Source organism: Myxine glutinosa, chromosome 1 (assembly GCF_964187855.1).
Source record: "Myxine glutinosa chromosome 1, kmMyxGlut1.1, whole genome shotgun sequence".
Lineage (NCBI taxonomy): Eukaryota > Metazoa > Chordata > Myxini > Myxiniformes > Myxinidae > Myxine > Myxine glutinosa.
The window spans coordinates 79,618,497-79,635,476 of NC_136261.1; the positions used below are offsets into that span (position 1 = coordinate 79,618,497).

General features: G+C 42.8%; 1 protein-coding gene across 1 annotated transcript in view; it reads right to left on the minus strand.

Annotated features, from left to right (window-relative positions):
* FREM1 (FRAS1 related extracellular matrix 1) overlaps positions 1–16,980 on the minus strand; it is a 204,023-nt gene that overhangs the window by 21,988 nt on the left and 165,055 nt on the right. Inside the window, exons 31-34 of the mRNA XM_068114049.2 lie at positions 13,046–13,118; positions 10,930–11,079; positions 10,131–10,321; positions 6,443–6,625 (exon numbers count right to left, since the gene is read on the minus strand). Coding sequence (XP_067970150.2) covers positions 6,443–6,625; positions 10,131–10,321; positions 10,930–11,079; positions 13,046–13,118 — 597 coding nt within the window. The remainder of the gene's footprint in view (positions 1–6,442; positions 6,626–10,130; positions 10,322–10,929; positions 11,080–13,045; positions 13,119–16,980) is intronic.

Sequence of the window (16,980 nt, forward strand, 5' to 3'; positions counted from 1 at the left end):
GGGAAGGCGGGGCAAGTTGAGCCAGTTTTTGTTCTTGGAATGTTCGGACTGAACTTACTGATGATCTTGCACAAATGAGTATCTTGCCTTCTAATTTAATCCTTGGGAAACATTTTGTAGCTAGTTCTTACTTTCTATCCCCACACTGAAAGTCACTGTGACCTTTGAAAAAACGGAGGCCAAATGGCTCAACTTGCCCCGCCTGAGGGGTAAGTTGATCCAACCTCTGGGGTAAGTTGTACCACATAGGGGTAAGTTGATCATTGCCCCAAATAAAGATAACTAAAGTAGAAAACCATTGTTTTGCCAGAAAAATATTTAATGTTGTAAAGTTCTACAACACTGAACGAAATGATTGCCTTGTGTTCATGGTTATAGTAATCAGTTACGAACAAATTGAGTCACTTTCATAGAAAAACAAGATTGTCAACTGTGGTAAGAAAAGTCAACTCAATCCACCTGTCACAGTTTCAAGTCACAATTAAACAAAAAGTATCCCAAATAGTTGATCATTGCCCCAAATAAAGATAACTGAAGTACAAAAATTGGTCTGCCTGAAAAATATTTAATTTACTTGTTACAACACTGAACGAAATATTTACATGTGCCTTGTGTTCATGGTTACAATTCAATGTGGCAGCTGGATTGAGTTGAAAACAGCTGCCACAGTTTTAAGTCACAATAAAACAAAAGTGTCCCAAATACACCCAGAAAGGCCAACAGTCAGACTGTGGCAATTAAGGCACAATATCTTGCTCATCAATGCCAGCTTCATCATTTGGATCTGGAACTAAAACTAAAACATGTCAGAAATCAAGTCAATTAAGCTGCCAAACTGACAAGTCACAATTGAACACAAGCTGTCCAGAACAACGGGCAGAACTGCCAACGCACTTAGGCTGTGGCAGCTTACGCACGATGTCTTCGAGTTCAAATCCTGCTTCATCCTTTGGGTTTGGAACAAACACTGGGTTGTCAGATCCAACTTTTCCAGCAACCTTCTGCAGGAAGACACCTTCAAACTGAAATTCCTCTCCATTCAGTACATCAACCCGAGCAATGTAATGCACAAATCTTGATTTGCCAGCACATTTGCCCGAGCTTTGCTCGGAGCGCTTGAAATGGCAGCACGGCAAGGAATGCTCCCTGGGGTGTGGAGATGGTACACCCAGTGTGGTGCAGGCTCGCAATGTATCCAATGACCGGGGTACGGTAATAATATGGTATTCTGTAAGCGCTTTGAGCCTTTGGGGAAAAGCGCATTATAAATGCTAATTATTATTATCTCCACCAACATGAGTTGGCAAGTTGAGCCAGACCCTACGGGGCAAGTTGAGCCATGGCTCAACTTGCCCCGTAGGGTCTGCCTCAACTTACCCCAGTCTGAACTTTCTGAGATGTCTCCACATACACACATATTCTATGCATCCATCGTATTAAAGTCTATGACAAGAATGGAGACACATACCTGGACTAACAATTGTCATCTGATATCCATATTATATCTATGCTGCATATGGAAGAAACGTGAACTTACCTGTTTTACACCTTTTTACTTTTATGGCTGAAAATTGGATTTTTCCCTCTGCAACACTGGTTTCTGTTTCAATTTAGAAAACAATATGGCAGAATTTGGAGTTATGCAATGGGGCATCTATAGATGGCGCCACCACAAAGTCTGGCTCATTCATAACTGGCTGGGAGGTGGTGGCTCAACTTACCCCTATGCTCAACTTGCCCCGCCTTCCCCTACCGATCTCCCCTTTAGGCTGGTGCCCCTGCCACATACTTTGCCCATCTTAATTCTGTGAAAAGCAAGGCCGTCAAAATAATTTGGACCTCCCGTGATGAAGCTGAGTGTCTCGGCCTGCTACTCTCACATCACAGAGAGTTTGGTGGCCTCTCTGTATTCTGACGCCTCCTTTTTGGTCTTGCACCCTCTGCGTGGGTGCAAGACCTCTCTTGGCTCTGTCTCTCCCAGGTATCCACAGAGCGCACATAGTATGCAAGTAACCCTCTCCTTGTTAAACTCCTAAATCCAGGTTCACTGCTCACCACCACTCATTTGTTCCTCTTTTATCTCACCTGTGGAATGAACTTCCCCCGTCTGTTCGGTCCTATTATTCACTGCAGGGCTTCAAGACACCTGTTTATCACTTCTTCGTTCAGATGCAGCACAAGGCTAGACAGCTTAGCTTAGTGTGTGTACCTCTTGGCCATCCTGTCAACCTGTTCACCACTACCTTAGGTCACCCCACTCCCCCAATCCTCATGATCTCTTCTACCCCCAAATTACCCCATTCCAAGCACTCCCCATTTCCAGGTTACTGTAATCTTCCTCCTCTCTCAACTTTCTTCGTTTGTTAGTTATCGGTTGATTTGTTCCTTTCCTATTTCATCCCGGTTTTCCCCTTCCTCATCTTGCTGTGCTTCATTCAGCTTGTTTACCCCCATGCGTCCTTCTCCCCCTCTTCTTTAACTCACTCTTACTCTCACTGCTGTTGATGTTTCCCCCTTTTCATTTTGTTCACTTTCATTCTGCGAACAACTCTTCCATGAGCCTCGCCCATGTATGCAAAACAACAACAACAACAACAACAAAAAAACTCCTCTCTTAAGATCAGCCCAAACTCTGCATAAACACCCTGTGGTCAAGTAAAGTTCCAACATATTTGCTCACTGTCCAATTGCCTCCACCAGGTTCCATGGCACTTAAACAGCTTTTGTCTTGTGACCTCAAAGTTCAAGAGATGCATCAGCTCAAGTGTGCAGAGCTTCGGGAAAATGCAATCCACGGTTTTGCTGCTGGATATATGGAGTGCAGTTGAAATACCAGAATTTAGCGAAAAGCTTTCTCTGTTAGGCTACACACAAAAACTCGCATTACGATTGGCTTCACCTAAAGTCTATTTGCCTGTGATATCAGCCAAAAGTCTAACCTTTTAAAATACTAGGGCATGCCCGTACTATATATATATCTAAAATTATATCCCCCCCCTCTATTTACATGAAATGGTTTGGTCCATGTGCGAAATGGTTTGGTCCAAAGCGAACGGCTTGCGAGTACGGTGACAATCCCCCCCCTCTATTTACATGAAATGGTTTGGTCCAAAGCGAACGGCTTGCGAGTACGGTGACAATCCCCCCCCTCTATTTACATGAAATGGTTTGGTCCAAAGCGAACGGCTTGCGGAGTTTGGTAAAGAAATCGCCATAGCTCGGTAACTACTTGTCCGATTAATATGAAACCTTGAAAAGGCACATCCTCGGGTCCCCAGCAATATACCTGGCAAGTTGCAAGTATATCGGACCCGTGGTTGTCGAGAAACAGCGGTCACAGACAAACACACAGACACACAGAGATTACTGGAATTATAGATAGACTAGGGCATTGCCCGTACGTGGGTGCCCGTTCCTTGCCAAAAAAAAAAAAAACGCTACCCGTACGCTCTACCCCGCCCGTACGCCCGTAAACAAAAAAAACAACGCTCTTCGCTTCCGCCCTTCGCTCTGACTGAATTGGGAGAAATAATGCGCATAAGAAATCGAATTACGTACCGTAATGGCGGTCAGCTCGTAACGCGCTCAGCTCCGCTCGTCTCACATCGGCCACGCCTACGCAACAAAGCGTTCTGTGATTGGCTGCCGGAAGTGAAGTCGTCACTGTCCGGAAGTTCGCAAATCGCAGTTACGATGAATCGTTTTAATTTAATCGCAGTTTGAATTCGTTTTAAAACATAGTTTAACGGCAACATAGTTTTCCAACGTGAAATAAATGAATACGCTGTCAAATGTGCCGTCCGAGGCAGAGTCTGATCGCCACGTTCGGCACACGTGATAGCTCGCTGCTCTCTGATTGGTTGAAGCGTTTTTTGGACATAGCTCGGTAAGTACTTGTCCGATTAATTTAAAACCTTGAAAAGGCACATCCTCGGGTCCCCAGCAATATACCTGGCAAGTTTCAAGTATATCGGACCCGTGGTTGTCGAGAAACAGCGGTCACAGACAAACACACAGACACACAGACACACAGACACACAGACACACAGACACACAGAGATTGCTGGAATTATAGATAGATACCACCACTAGCAAGGTACCCATGCTATGCACAGGTGGGAAGCCAAAAGCAAACAAACAATGTAGAAACGCTGAATGCTAAACCATGAACCAATAAATTACGCGTTCCTGTGCCACCTTCAGTCGAACGTCAGACATGGACAGCTGGTTCGTGAATGACTTGGGCAAATAACGGCAAATGGGAAATGATGAACCAATAAATTACACATTCCTGTGCCATCTTCAGTCGAATGTCAGGCATTGACACAGCAGGTTCATGAAGGACTTGGACAAGAAACGTACCAAGTCTGAATGTTGCTATATCCAGTCAATGTTGAAACTGCAAATGGGGAATCCGCGAATGTCACAGATGGAAACCCTTACGTCATTTTATCATTCTCCTTTAAACTCAATATCTCTATATTTTTATTCCAAACATCCAATCACATTCCAATCACAAATTAACACTATAGTATTAATATATTGTTACGTTTGTGAGGGGGTAGGCAATGGATTACCTTAGTGCCAGGTAGGATTGTGTAGGGTAGTGTGCTCCGTATGTTGTGTAGCCACCTTGATGTGCATAAGTCAGGCCGGATGTCGTGTCAGGTCGTATCTTTGTCCCCATGGCGAGGGGTGGGGTTATGTTAATTAGGTATGGGTTAAGGGTACATCCCCTGTATGTAAATTGCCTCTGTGATTTCTCCTTTGTTTGTTATAACACACACCACACCCATCATGCACTCCACACCTAAAAATAACACTAAATGAAGTGGCAGGAAACAGGACATTCAACTACCGATGATACCACCGACCGGGTCATGACAACAAAGGCCGGCAAGTGGCCACGACCCGAGGAAAGATTGGCCAGGACGGCCATAGAGCGAGGAGATGGACTCTTGGATTGGAGCACACGCGTACATCATCAGGTGATGTAAGAGCCCGGGGAACAAAAGAACGGCGTCCCCGACATTTTCTCTCTTGCGTTGGGGCCATCATCACGAGCAGTTGAAGTTATACCTCTTGTGCTGGGTTTGATTGTGAACGGTCGCACTTCCCTGTCGCTGTTGGTACTGCTGCTCTTTGTGTCCCGAGATGATGCGAGCGGTCGCATTTATTTCCACTCTTGGCCCTGACATCCATAACGAACGGTTTGGATCCCTCCGCTTGTGCTGGGTCCTCGTTGTGTGTGGTAGGAGTTCGGGCTCGCTCTTGGCGGTGGCATTCACACACCACACTCTGTTCCTGACTTTGTGGATGCGATTGCGAGCGGACGCGACGTAGATCCTTGGTTTGTTGGTGCTGACTACACGATGGCTGGGGTCGCTGAGAGGCTTCGGAGCGTTGTGGGAAGAGGGCGGAACGAGGCCCTGCTCGTTTCACATTTACAGTTGGCGGGCGAACGGACTTCATGCCAGGGAGTGTGTTTCCCGCGCACGGACGCGGGACCTTCGACGGCCCCGGACGCCAGGCGGAGTGCAGGCAAACGCACCTCACAAACACTACGCATTATTTTCACATTTATTTATCCCCTCATGTTGTTTTATGAGTCCGTATGGGGGCGCTCCGTTTAGGAGTTCAGTTACTGTACATTCTTTGTCCCCTGGCATTATTTTATTAAACCCTTTTATTGTTGAATTTTAATTCGGTGTCGGTTGAATTGATCATCGTGGTTCGAGGACATCCAGGGGAATCCTTACAGGTAAGAGCTTTGCTACCCTTCACTGCCCTCATCCCCACGCGTATTCGCACCACCATTGGATTTAACGCCTCGGAGTTTAAGCTTGATCGGCTATCCGTCCCCAGAGGTGTTTAACCCCGGGAACACGACAATATCAAAATATAATGTTAAATCACGATTGTATTGAGATATTATCAAACCAGCGAATCGTCGTCATCTTGTTCACTTCCGAATGGGCAGCAGCTCCGTAACGATCAAATTTCAAAATCACAATTTTATTGAGGAACTTATGAAACCTCCTACCTACCTTACAACATCCGCTGGGACCCCAAAATATTCTACAGGAGGTTTGGCGGGGCTAGCCCAAAAACTGCGGGCGTAGTTTTGGGACGGACGGACAGAGAGACAGACACTCCTGTTTTATAGTATAGATATCGTGAGCTTCGAGATAGCAGATGAAACGATAATTTTCGATCCCTTCAAAAGTATGATGATGTGCTCCATGATGCAATACCCTCTTACAGCTGGGTACCACATTGATTTTTTTTCTGCACCTGATTATTTGTTGGAGTTCAAATCCAGGAGAAGACATTTTGAAAGTTTGCCCATTATATCTAAGCCATCCTTGCAGTCCTGAATAGGAATGAAAGAAGATTTACTGCAAATAAATGTGAAAGGTGAGGTGTGGTGCGTTGACCTTACCATTGCCATCTCGGTGTATTCCGTTGCCCTGTCTGCCTGTCGTGCTTCATGGCTATTCGTCAGGCTTTCCGAGGCACCTTGACGTTTGAGATGGCTGAAATATGAACGGACAGGTGCCCTGGCTTGTAAGGATTTTTCAATGGGGCTCAACCTTTCAAGCTTTAGTGGAGCAAGCCCATGGAACTGCAAAAGGAGATTAACAAAACAGCATTCTTAGGCTATAAGAGATTCGATAAACTGGAAAGCTTCGGACAAACATTTGTTTTTGTGGTTATCATGATACGTATAATGAACCTGCTTGGATTTTGCATGAAACCAAACCTATCATCTTTAATCTTACGATAATTCACCAAATGTCTGTCTGTCCGTCTGTCCGTCCATTCCCAGGTACCGCAAAAACTGCTGAACCGATCGCAACGAAATTTTGGGTGAGTAATCCTGGGACCCCCTGGAGTAAAATAGGCTATATTGTGTTTTCAATTTTTTCCCCAATTTTCAAATTTTAAATTTTTCCAAATTTCCAGTTTTTCCAAACACGATGGAATAATATTTACTGATATGAACAGTGATGTGGCTTTTATTGAAATTCTACAAATACTGTTTAGATTTTGATGATTTGCGTGTGATATGATTTAACGGATGTTTATATAAATCGTTTAAAATTTTAAAAAAAGCCTTCAATTTCTGATATTTAGCCTTTTCATTTGGGCCTCCCAATTGAAGCCCCGCCCACAAGGCGGGTACCGTTGCTAGTTGTATATAATTCACCAAATGTCTGTCCGTCTGTTACCAGGTACCGCAAAAACGGTTGAACCGATCGCAACGAAATTTTGGGTGGGTAATCCTGGGACCCCCTGGAGTAAAATAGGCTATATTGTTTTTGTCCCCCGTCGCACAGCGGAGCGAAAGGGGGACTATGGTTTTCCCCTCCGCCCGTGTGTCCGTCCGTCCGTGCGTGCGTGTGTGCGTGCGGGCGTGCGTGTTTGCGTGCGTGCGTGCGTGCGTGCATAAGCGAAGGACCGCATTCGAATTTGGTGTGTGGGTGCAACCCACGTCAAAATCCAAGATGCCCGCCGCCATGTATGTCTGATGCCATGTATGTCTGAACCTTGTGAGATGAATATCTTGAAAAATAAGCGAAGTACCAACTTCTAATCTGGTGTGTAGGTGTATCTCGGCATAAGGAAGAATGCTATTGAAAATTGTGTCGCCACGTCAAAATCCAAGATGGCCGCCGCCATGTATGTCTGAACCTTGTGAGATGAATATCTTGAAAAATAAGCGAAGTACCAACTTCTAATTTGGTGTGTGGATGTATCTCGGCATAAGGAAGAACGCTATTGAAAATTGGGTCGCCATGTCAAAATCCAAGATGGCCGCCACCATATGTATATGTCTGAAACTTGTGAGATGAATATCTTGAAAAATAAGCGAAGTACCAACTTCTAATCTGGTGAGTGGGTGTATCTAGGCACAAGCAAGAACGCTGCTTAAAATTGGGTCGCCACGTCAAAATCCAAGATGGCCGCCGCCATGTATGTCTGAACCTTGTGAGATGAATATCTTGAAAAATAAGCGAAGTAGCAACTTCTAATCTGGTGTGTGGGTGTATCTCGGCATAAGGAAGACCGCTATTGTAAATTGGGTCGCCACGTCAAACTCCAAGATGGCCGCCACCATATATATGTCTGAACCTTGTGAGTGAAATATCTTGGACAATAAGGAAAGTAACAACTTCTAATCTGGTGTGTGGGTGTATCTAAGCATAAGGAAGAACGCTGTTTAAAATTGGGTCGCCACGTCAAAATCCAAGATGGCCGCCTCCATGTATGTCTGAACCTTGTGAGCGAAATATCATATCATAGCATGTTTTCTGCGTCTTCCGCTTTGTCAACTCACATCACTTCATCGACGGGGGACCGAGGCATAACGCTTGTTCCAAATTTTTTTCCAATTTTTCCAATTCTTCCAATTCTCCAGTTTTTCCAAACACGATGGAATAATATTTACCGATATGAACAGTGATGTGGCTTTTATTGAAATTCTACAAATACTGTTTAGATTTTGATGATTTGCGTGTGATATGATTTAACGGATGTTTATATAAATCGTTTAAAATAAAAAAAAGCCTTCAATTTCTGATATTTTGCCTTTTCATTTGGGCCTCCCAATTGAAGCCCCGCCCGTAGGGCAGGTACCGTTGCTCGTATGATAAAATAACATCTTCCATATTTGTGTCCTTTAATATGATAGATTTAGACCAAGTCAATTTCAACGACCAGAGAAGAATGATGGGCTTGTGTCTTTTTTATTTTGAAAGCTTCGTCATGAGACGGGTTTCTTCAGAAACCCAGGTGTGGTGCATCACGCAAGGGGGAATAGATTGCAATGATGAATCGCCCTCCAAATTAAATCACTCATTCCCGAAGATGGACGACGGTGGTACCCGTGGAAAGGGAAAGCCGTTACCATGATTGCTCAGAACGTTGTTGAATGCAACAAATGGAGCCAATTCGTTCGATAATGTTGTGCAAGGTTGCGCTTTGTTTTTCCTCGTGATGTTGTGATTGGAACCTTCGCCCAATACCACAACGAGTGGCTGATTATTCCATGGTTTTTGGTTTATAACCACCGATCCTTTATCCCCTTGGATGCATTGGATCATATTTCTCTGCTGCTGCTTTGCTTTTCCAACAAGTGCTGTCAGAGCCACCACGAATCCTGGTGTTGGCTTAATGGTTAAGGTGGCTGCCTTGAGGTCGTATGGTGCCGAGTTTGAGCCTCCCCTGTCATGCCGTTGAATTACCAACTAGGTGGGTTGACTCAGCCTGTCTCCTTTCGAGGTTGGCAAAATGGGTACCAGCTTACTGGTAATGGAGGGAATCGCATCAGCAGCGCAGCCGCAACCCCAGAAAATGATGCAACCAGGATCCACAGGCTGCGAATGAAAAAACAACAACCAAAACCATCACGTTATCTAAAAGCTATCCCATCAGGACTGCCAACAACATTGGGACAACTATCGGGCACGTCTCTTCGTGGTGGTTGTACCTCCCCAATGCAGGTCAGGGGCCAAATTTCTAGCAGTGTTCTAGCAGTTTTAGCTGTGTCCATGTGTTGTATACCTCTCCCACACCCCCCCCCTCCCCGCCTTCCCATGCCTCCTCCCCCCAAGCCCTCCCCCTCCCACAGATCTTCCGATGTCCCTGTTCTCTACTGTTGTACTTGTGTGCTTCCCTCTCTCTCCCCATCTTGTCTCCTGCTCCCTTTATTGTATGTTTTGTGTGTCCGTTTGTATTTTTGTGATTGATGTTAGCTCTTACATGAGCCTCGATCTTGTATCCCAAAAAAATAAATCTTTCCCATTCTTTCCTGCTGCCAGGATTTGTCAGGGCAGCACGGCCACGGTCAGACTGCCGATCAGTCCCCATGGACCAGCCCTTTCTCTCTCTCTGTCTCTTCTCTCTCTTTCTCTGTCTCTGTCTCTTCTCCGCCTCACTCTCTCTAACTCTGTCGTGGCCCTGACTTTGCGAAGCCGGGGTTACACCATCCTGGATGTGGGGGATCTCTGGGTCGCTCCTGCGAGATGGATCGGCTGTCTCCGTGCCGCGGGCTTGTTTGAGAGAACTGTCCGGGGCTATACAACAACAACAACAACAACAACAACATTGGTGGCTGTACTGCCTACCGCCATTGGTGAAGTGAGCTCAGCACGTAGATCAAGAACGCTCGGATGGAGAGATTGCAGCTTGATGGTGAACAGCTCTTTTCCATTACGGTGGTTAGCAGGTGAACTGTGACCATGCCGAGGCATTTCAATGGCTCTTCCTTCTCCTCCACCCCAGCCTTCACTGCCTCCTTGGAGTGTATGGCATCGCCCTAAAACAAAAGTTTTTTCACACACACACACACACACACACACACACACACACACACACACACACACACACACACACACACCTGTTAAGATAGATTTGGGTCACAGAGAGAACTAGAACGGCACTTGGTAGAGCACATACCACCACGAGGCTGAACAATTTCCTTTTTGTATCCCACTGATAGGCCAGATCTGTATCCGGATCTGAACCAAAATCGAATCGGTGTGTTCATGTCACCTACCCAACTCGTCCACCAAGTTTTGTCATAACCCGTTCACAACGTTTTCAAATATTCTGCTATATTTCGTTTTTGGCCCCGTCTCTCAATGGGGAATAATCACTTTTAAAAAACAAAAAAACTCATATCCGGATCCGGATTCAGATCTTCACCAAAATCGAATCAGTTCTTCCTTGTCACACACCCAACCTGTCCAGAAAGTTTCAACCAAATAAGTCCGTAACGTTTTGAGATATCCTGCTCACAGACAAACACGGCTGTACACATAACCTCTGTCCACCGTAGGTGGCAGGGGCAACTATTACTGGTTCAATAATCCCAGAAACTTTAACCCTTTGGTGAAACTTCATGGCTGCACCAATGCACCATACCTTGCTGAGCGTCTTCAATAATGACCATAGTAGTGTTTTGAGGCCCAAGAACAGTCCCGATTGGAGAGTGCAGATCAACCATTAGTCTTTCATCAGGTTCTTCCAAACTGTCAGCCAACAGTGTCACATGCCATGAGCGATCCAGCACACCTGTAGAACCATATACCTCGTATAGCATAACCAATCCCACACATCGCAATCACTTACAAAGAGTTGGCTGTAGTTGGGAAGATACAGGTTCCAAGATGAAAGCAATACCAACTAGAAAGCATCTGAAAATGCAAAGCCCGTCTTCATCCATTTGTATTGAGACGTCTTCTTATTCCGTATGCTCAAAATAATGAAAACAGTGGAAAAACTAGAACGGCACTCAGTAGCGACCATACCCAGCCTGGTTGGCCAGGTCACTCAATGGTGAAGAATTATATATTTAAAAGATTCTACTAGCTGGATCTGGATCCGGATCTTCACCAAAATTGAATCGATTGTTCCATGTCAAACACACAACCAGTCCAACAAGTTTCGTCCAAATCCATCCATAACTATTTGAGATATCCTGCTCTGTATCGTTTTTGGCCCGATCTCCCAATGGTGAAGAATCACTTAAAAGATTAAATAATTCTCATATCCGAATCCATATTCAGATCTTCACCAAAATCGAATCTATTTGTCCTTGTCAGACACCCAACCTGTCCACCAAGTTTCGTCCAAATCCGTCCACAACTTTTTGAGATATCCTGCTATGTATCGTTTTTGGCCCGATCTCCCAATGGTGAAGAATCACTTTAAAAATTCTAGTAGCCGAATCCGAATCCAGATCTTCATCAAAATCGAATCATTTCGTCCTTGTCACATACGCAACATCTCTGCCAAATTTGGTCCGAATCCGTCCACAACGTTTTTAAATATTTTGTTCACAAACAAACAAACGGACAGACAAACAGAAAGGGGTGAAAACATAACCTCCATCCCCACCTTTGGTGGCGGAGGTAAAAATACAAAAAGAAAATTCATGATTTTATGCAGCCTTGACCTATGAACTGTTGATCTAAAAAAAACAATTGGCTTCTAGCTTTTGATTGGTACCCGAATTCAGTGACCCAATATGCAAATTCTTAAAATTTCAGGTCAATCGGATGAAAATTGACGATTATGTGACGCTGACCCTTGACCTTTTGACCAAATTATTAATTTGCCTTCTCCATGTTATCATAATTAAGCTTTGTTGAAAATTTGATGACAAAACTCAAATGGTAAATTGATATTCAGGTCAATTGGATGAAAATTTATGATTTTAGGTGACGCTGACCCCATTGACCTTTTCACCAAATTATAAATTTGCCTTCTCCATATTCTCATAATAAACCTTTTTTGAAAATTTGATGAGAAACCTCAAATGGTAAATTGAAATTTCAGGTCAATTAGATGAAAATTGATGATTTTAGTGATGCTGACCTTTGACCTTTTGACAAAATTAATCTGCCTTCTATATATTATCATAATAAAGCTTTGGTGAAAATTTGATGACAATAGCTCAAATGGTAAAAAAAAAACCGTTACGGCCCAGACACACACACACACACACACACACACACACACACACACACACACACACACACACACACACACAGACAGACACACAGCAGTGATTACAAAACCCAGTCGCCTGCTGTGCATGGGGATCAGGGGATGGGCTAACGAGCAGGTTCAGGTCAGGCATTTCGACCACCAGGTATTATGTGGGGAGTGGTAGAATCATGTGACTGCAATATGGAGATGAGACGAAACAGGGTTTCATCATTGCCTTTTGTATGACATTGGGTGATGTCATGTGTGTGTGTGTGTGTGTGTGTGTGTGTGTGTGTGTGTGTGTGTGTGTGTGTGTGTGTGTGTGTGTGTGTGATTTGTATTGCAGTTACTCCATGAGCCTCAGACGCTGTAAATTAAATGAAAAAGACGAGATGGTTTACTTTAGACTTCAATTAAACTCTGATTGTTTCCCCAACCCCACCTGAACACCAAAAGTGCAAACTAACTGCGATTAGTCGCCAAAGCAGCAGGGTAGCCACCACGTGGCGGTTTATTGAAGTGTGAGCAGGTCTGGCGTACCACATACCGGGATCAAACTGCACCAGATTTATCACACCAACTGCGAAGTCCCTCTCAGGAATGGCACTCAGTCCTCGTGCCTAGTCAAGATCAAGGTTGTTGAGAAAGGAACGATGTTAATAACTATAATAATAAATGGCATACTAATTATTGGGCATTATTACTAACAAAGGCAATGATTTAAATAGGGGACATTTTAAAAATAATGTTCCACGTGAAAGTCTTGCCAAAAGCTCATCATGGTTTAGTTCAGGTGTTTCACTTGCAAAGTGTGTGCTTATTCATGCCATGTTCTCTTCCAAGGGTGGAACGTCACACTCGAAGGCTTCAGGGGTGTTTTATTGTACAAACGTTGGGCTTCAATTATAATTAAATAATTAAATAAGCATCGTTGCATTAAATTCAATGGGTTATGACAAAGCTACCAATGTGATTTTAATTTGTAAATTGTCAAACTGTCATCAACACAGTATTCTCTTTTGAATGAATGCAACTAATGCAATGATTTTTTTATTTCGGAGGTAACTTTGTTGGGGAAGGATGCTGCTGCTCAGTGAGACAAAGATAATGTAATAAACTGTGCTGTAATAATGAATTACAATGTGCAACTCAAAAGATAATGTAATAAACTGTGCAAGTCAACCTTGAGTAAGGAGCAATGATTTTCAAGTTGTGGTGGGTTTTTCAAGGAATTTTCAAGGTGTAGTGGGTTTTAAACGACTTTTTTTTTTTGGGATACAAGATCGAGGCTCATGTAAGAGTGTAACCTTTCAAGGTGTAGTGGGTTTTTAAAGGACTTTTCAATGTGTTGTTGGTTTTTCAAAGACTTTTCAATGTGTTGTTGGTTTTTCAAGAACTTTTAAAGATGTAATTAGTTTTTCAAGGAATTTTCCAGGTGTAGTTGTTTTTTCAAGGAATTTTCAAGGTGTAATTGATTTTTCAAGAACTTTTTAAGGTGTCGTTGTTTTTTCAAGGAATTTTCCAGGTGTAGTTGTTTTTTCAAGGAATTTTCAAGGTGTAATTGATTTTTCAAGAACTCTTCAAGGTGTCGTTGTTTTTTCAAGGAATTTTCAAGGTGTAGTTGTTTTTTCAAGGAATTTTCAAGGTGTAGTTGGTTTTTCAAGGAATTTTCAATGTGTAGTGGGTTTTTTAAGGACTTTTCCAAGGTGCAATTGATTTTTCACGGACTTTTCAAGGTGTAATTGATTTTTCACGGACTTTTCTAGGTGTAATTAGTTTTCAATGAATTAGTATGGCAGATAGGTGCAGGAATTGTGCCTTTGATGATACAAGCATGGCATTTGGCACACAGTCAGAGTATGTCCTAAGGAAGATATTTGGCTATAGGCCATCGCAGATTTGTCATTTTTAAAAAAATGGCCGCCATTGTTGTCACAGGACAAATCTGCGCTGGCCCTATAGCCAAATATCTTCCTTAGGGCATACTCTAACTGTGTGCCATCTCTCGTGCTTGTATCATCCAAGTCACAATTCTCCCAAATATTTCACCTATCTGCCATACTAAAAATTGGGCGCCATTTTTATTGGACACATCTGTGATGACTCTAGTAGTCAGAATATTTAACTGTGTACCAAATACCATTCTTGTATGATTCAAACAACAGTTTATACAAATTAATATACCATATACCATATACCATAATATACCATATAAATGGCGGCCATTTTAAAAACATTGCTGTCACAGGACAAATATATGATAACCCTATAGTTAGGGGTCTTTAATTATGTGCCAAATGTCAAGCTTCCATGACAACAACAACAGTTTATACACAGTAATGTACCAAATATATGTAAAATAACAAGAAATGGAGGCAATTTTAAAAACATTGTTGTGACAGGACAAATATATGGTAACCCTATAGTTAGGGGTCTTTAATTATGTTCCAAATGTCAAGCTTGTATGACCACAACAACAGTTTATACACAGTAATGTACCAAATATATGTAAAATAACAAGAAATGGAGGCCATTTTGAAAAATGGCCGCCATTGTTGTCACAGGACAAATCTGCGATGGCCCTATAGCCAAATATCTTCCTTAGGGCATACTCTAACTGTGTGCCAACTCTCGTGCTTGTATCGTCAAAGGCACAATTCTCCCGAATATTTCACCTATCTGCCATACTAAATTTTCAAGGTGTAATTGATTTTTCATGGACTTTTCAAAGTGTACTTATTTTTCAAGGAATTTTCAAGGTGTAGTGGGTTTTTTAAGGACTTTTCAATGTGTAATTGTTTTTTCAAGGAATTTTGAAGGTGTAGTTGGTTTTTCAAGGAAATTTCAAAATGTAATTGGTAGATGGCTTTACTTTATGGTCCTTTTTCAATGTTGTCAACATTGTCCTTTCTCATTTGACTCCACGTCTCACTATTCATCCATCTATCTATTCTTTCATATCTCTCTCCATCATGCTTTGCCCACAGGCAGCTTCAGTGCTGCAAAAAATAGCTCCGTGGCAAGGATTACATTGGGGTTTTTTGCTTTTCAGTGGTAGTCACGGCAGGAATTTGTAATTCGTTCAGTGTTCCAGTGCTAACTTGCCTATCCTATACAAAATACACCTTTCGTGATGTCTGCGTGTGTGCGTGTACTTACACACACACACACACACACACATATATATATATATATATATACCCCATGCTTACAAAGCATCATTCGTATAGTCTATAGTCAGGTTGGAAATAGAAGCCGACCAGACAGCTCTGAAGGTAGGTTAGCACACTCTGGATCATCCTGTCATACTATTGTACCCTACTCTTTCCCAATTCTCTTTTTATGAACTGTTTGTGGAGCCATTGCAGAAAGTTTTCTTCCACGTGCCTTTTCATTTTCATGCACATAAGTTTTTGTGAATCGACAAAAACACCCCACACAAAGCAAATGCTGGTGAATGATGTGGAGCTTCACAATGAAAATGCTATGCTTCATTAAAAATCGGAGCGTGGACATTGCAGTGTGTTTTAGGACATACAGAATCCATTATTAGGATGCTCATTTGTCTGGACAATGGCTGTGAACTGGGTGTCATAAACGTTTCATACTTAAATTGGAAACACTTGGCTCATTTTTTATCTATTAGGAACAAATTAATGGGGCAAAAGTTCCATTAGTCAAAACTGCCATCAGCATTGTTTCCACATATAGTTTCTGCTAGCACACTTTCTTTGGCTTCAGTGGATTTGAAAAACATTTGGAAACTAGAACGGCACTCGGTGGAGTGCATACCTCCACCAGGCTGAACAGTTTAAGTTTTGTATCTCACTGATAGGCTGGATCTCGATGTGGAATTTAACCAAAACCCAAACGGCTTGTTCTTGTCACCTACCCAACCTATCCACCATGTTTTGTCATCATCTGTCTATAACATCTTGAAATGTCGTGCTCTACATATGTCGTTTTGGCCCAATCTCTAAATGGTGAAGCGTCACTTAATAAATAAAAAAATTATATTATCCGGATATGAATCTTCACCAAAATCGAATCAATTAGATCTTGTCACACATCCAACCTGTCCACAAGTTTCGTCAGAATCCGTCCATCGGTAGCTTTTTAAGATATCCTGTTCACAATCAAACACACTAGACAGACAAACAGGGGTGAAAACACAACCTCCGTCCACCTTCGGTGGAAAAGGTAATCACTCAAATATTTGAGAATTCCCCAGGTATAAATTTATCAGAATATCATGCATTTCTGTAAACACTTTCCCAAGTTTAAAACAAATTGTTATGCTTACTCATTGCACACTAAGTGAGGTCATGATGAAACCAGCCTCACACCAAATGTACAACTGTGTGTTTCACCACACTTGGTGGCATAATGGAGGATTATAGGACATCAGCCAGGTTCACAAATAAGCAATCCAAAGTTTCACCCTCTGAGGCTCGGAGCTAGTTTTCAGTTAACCTGACAACA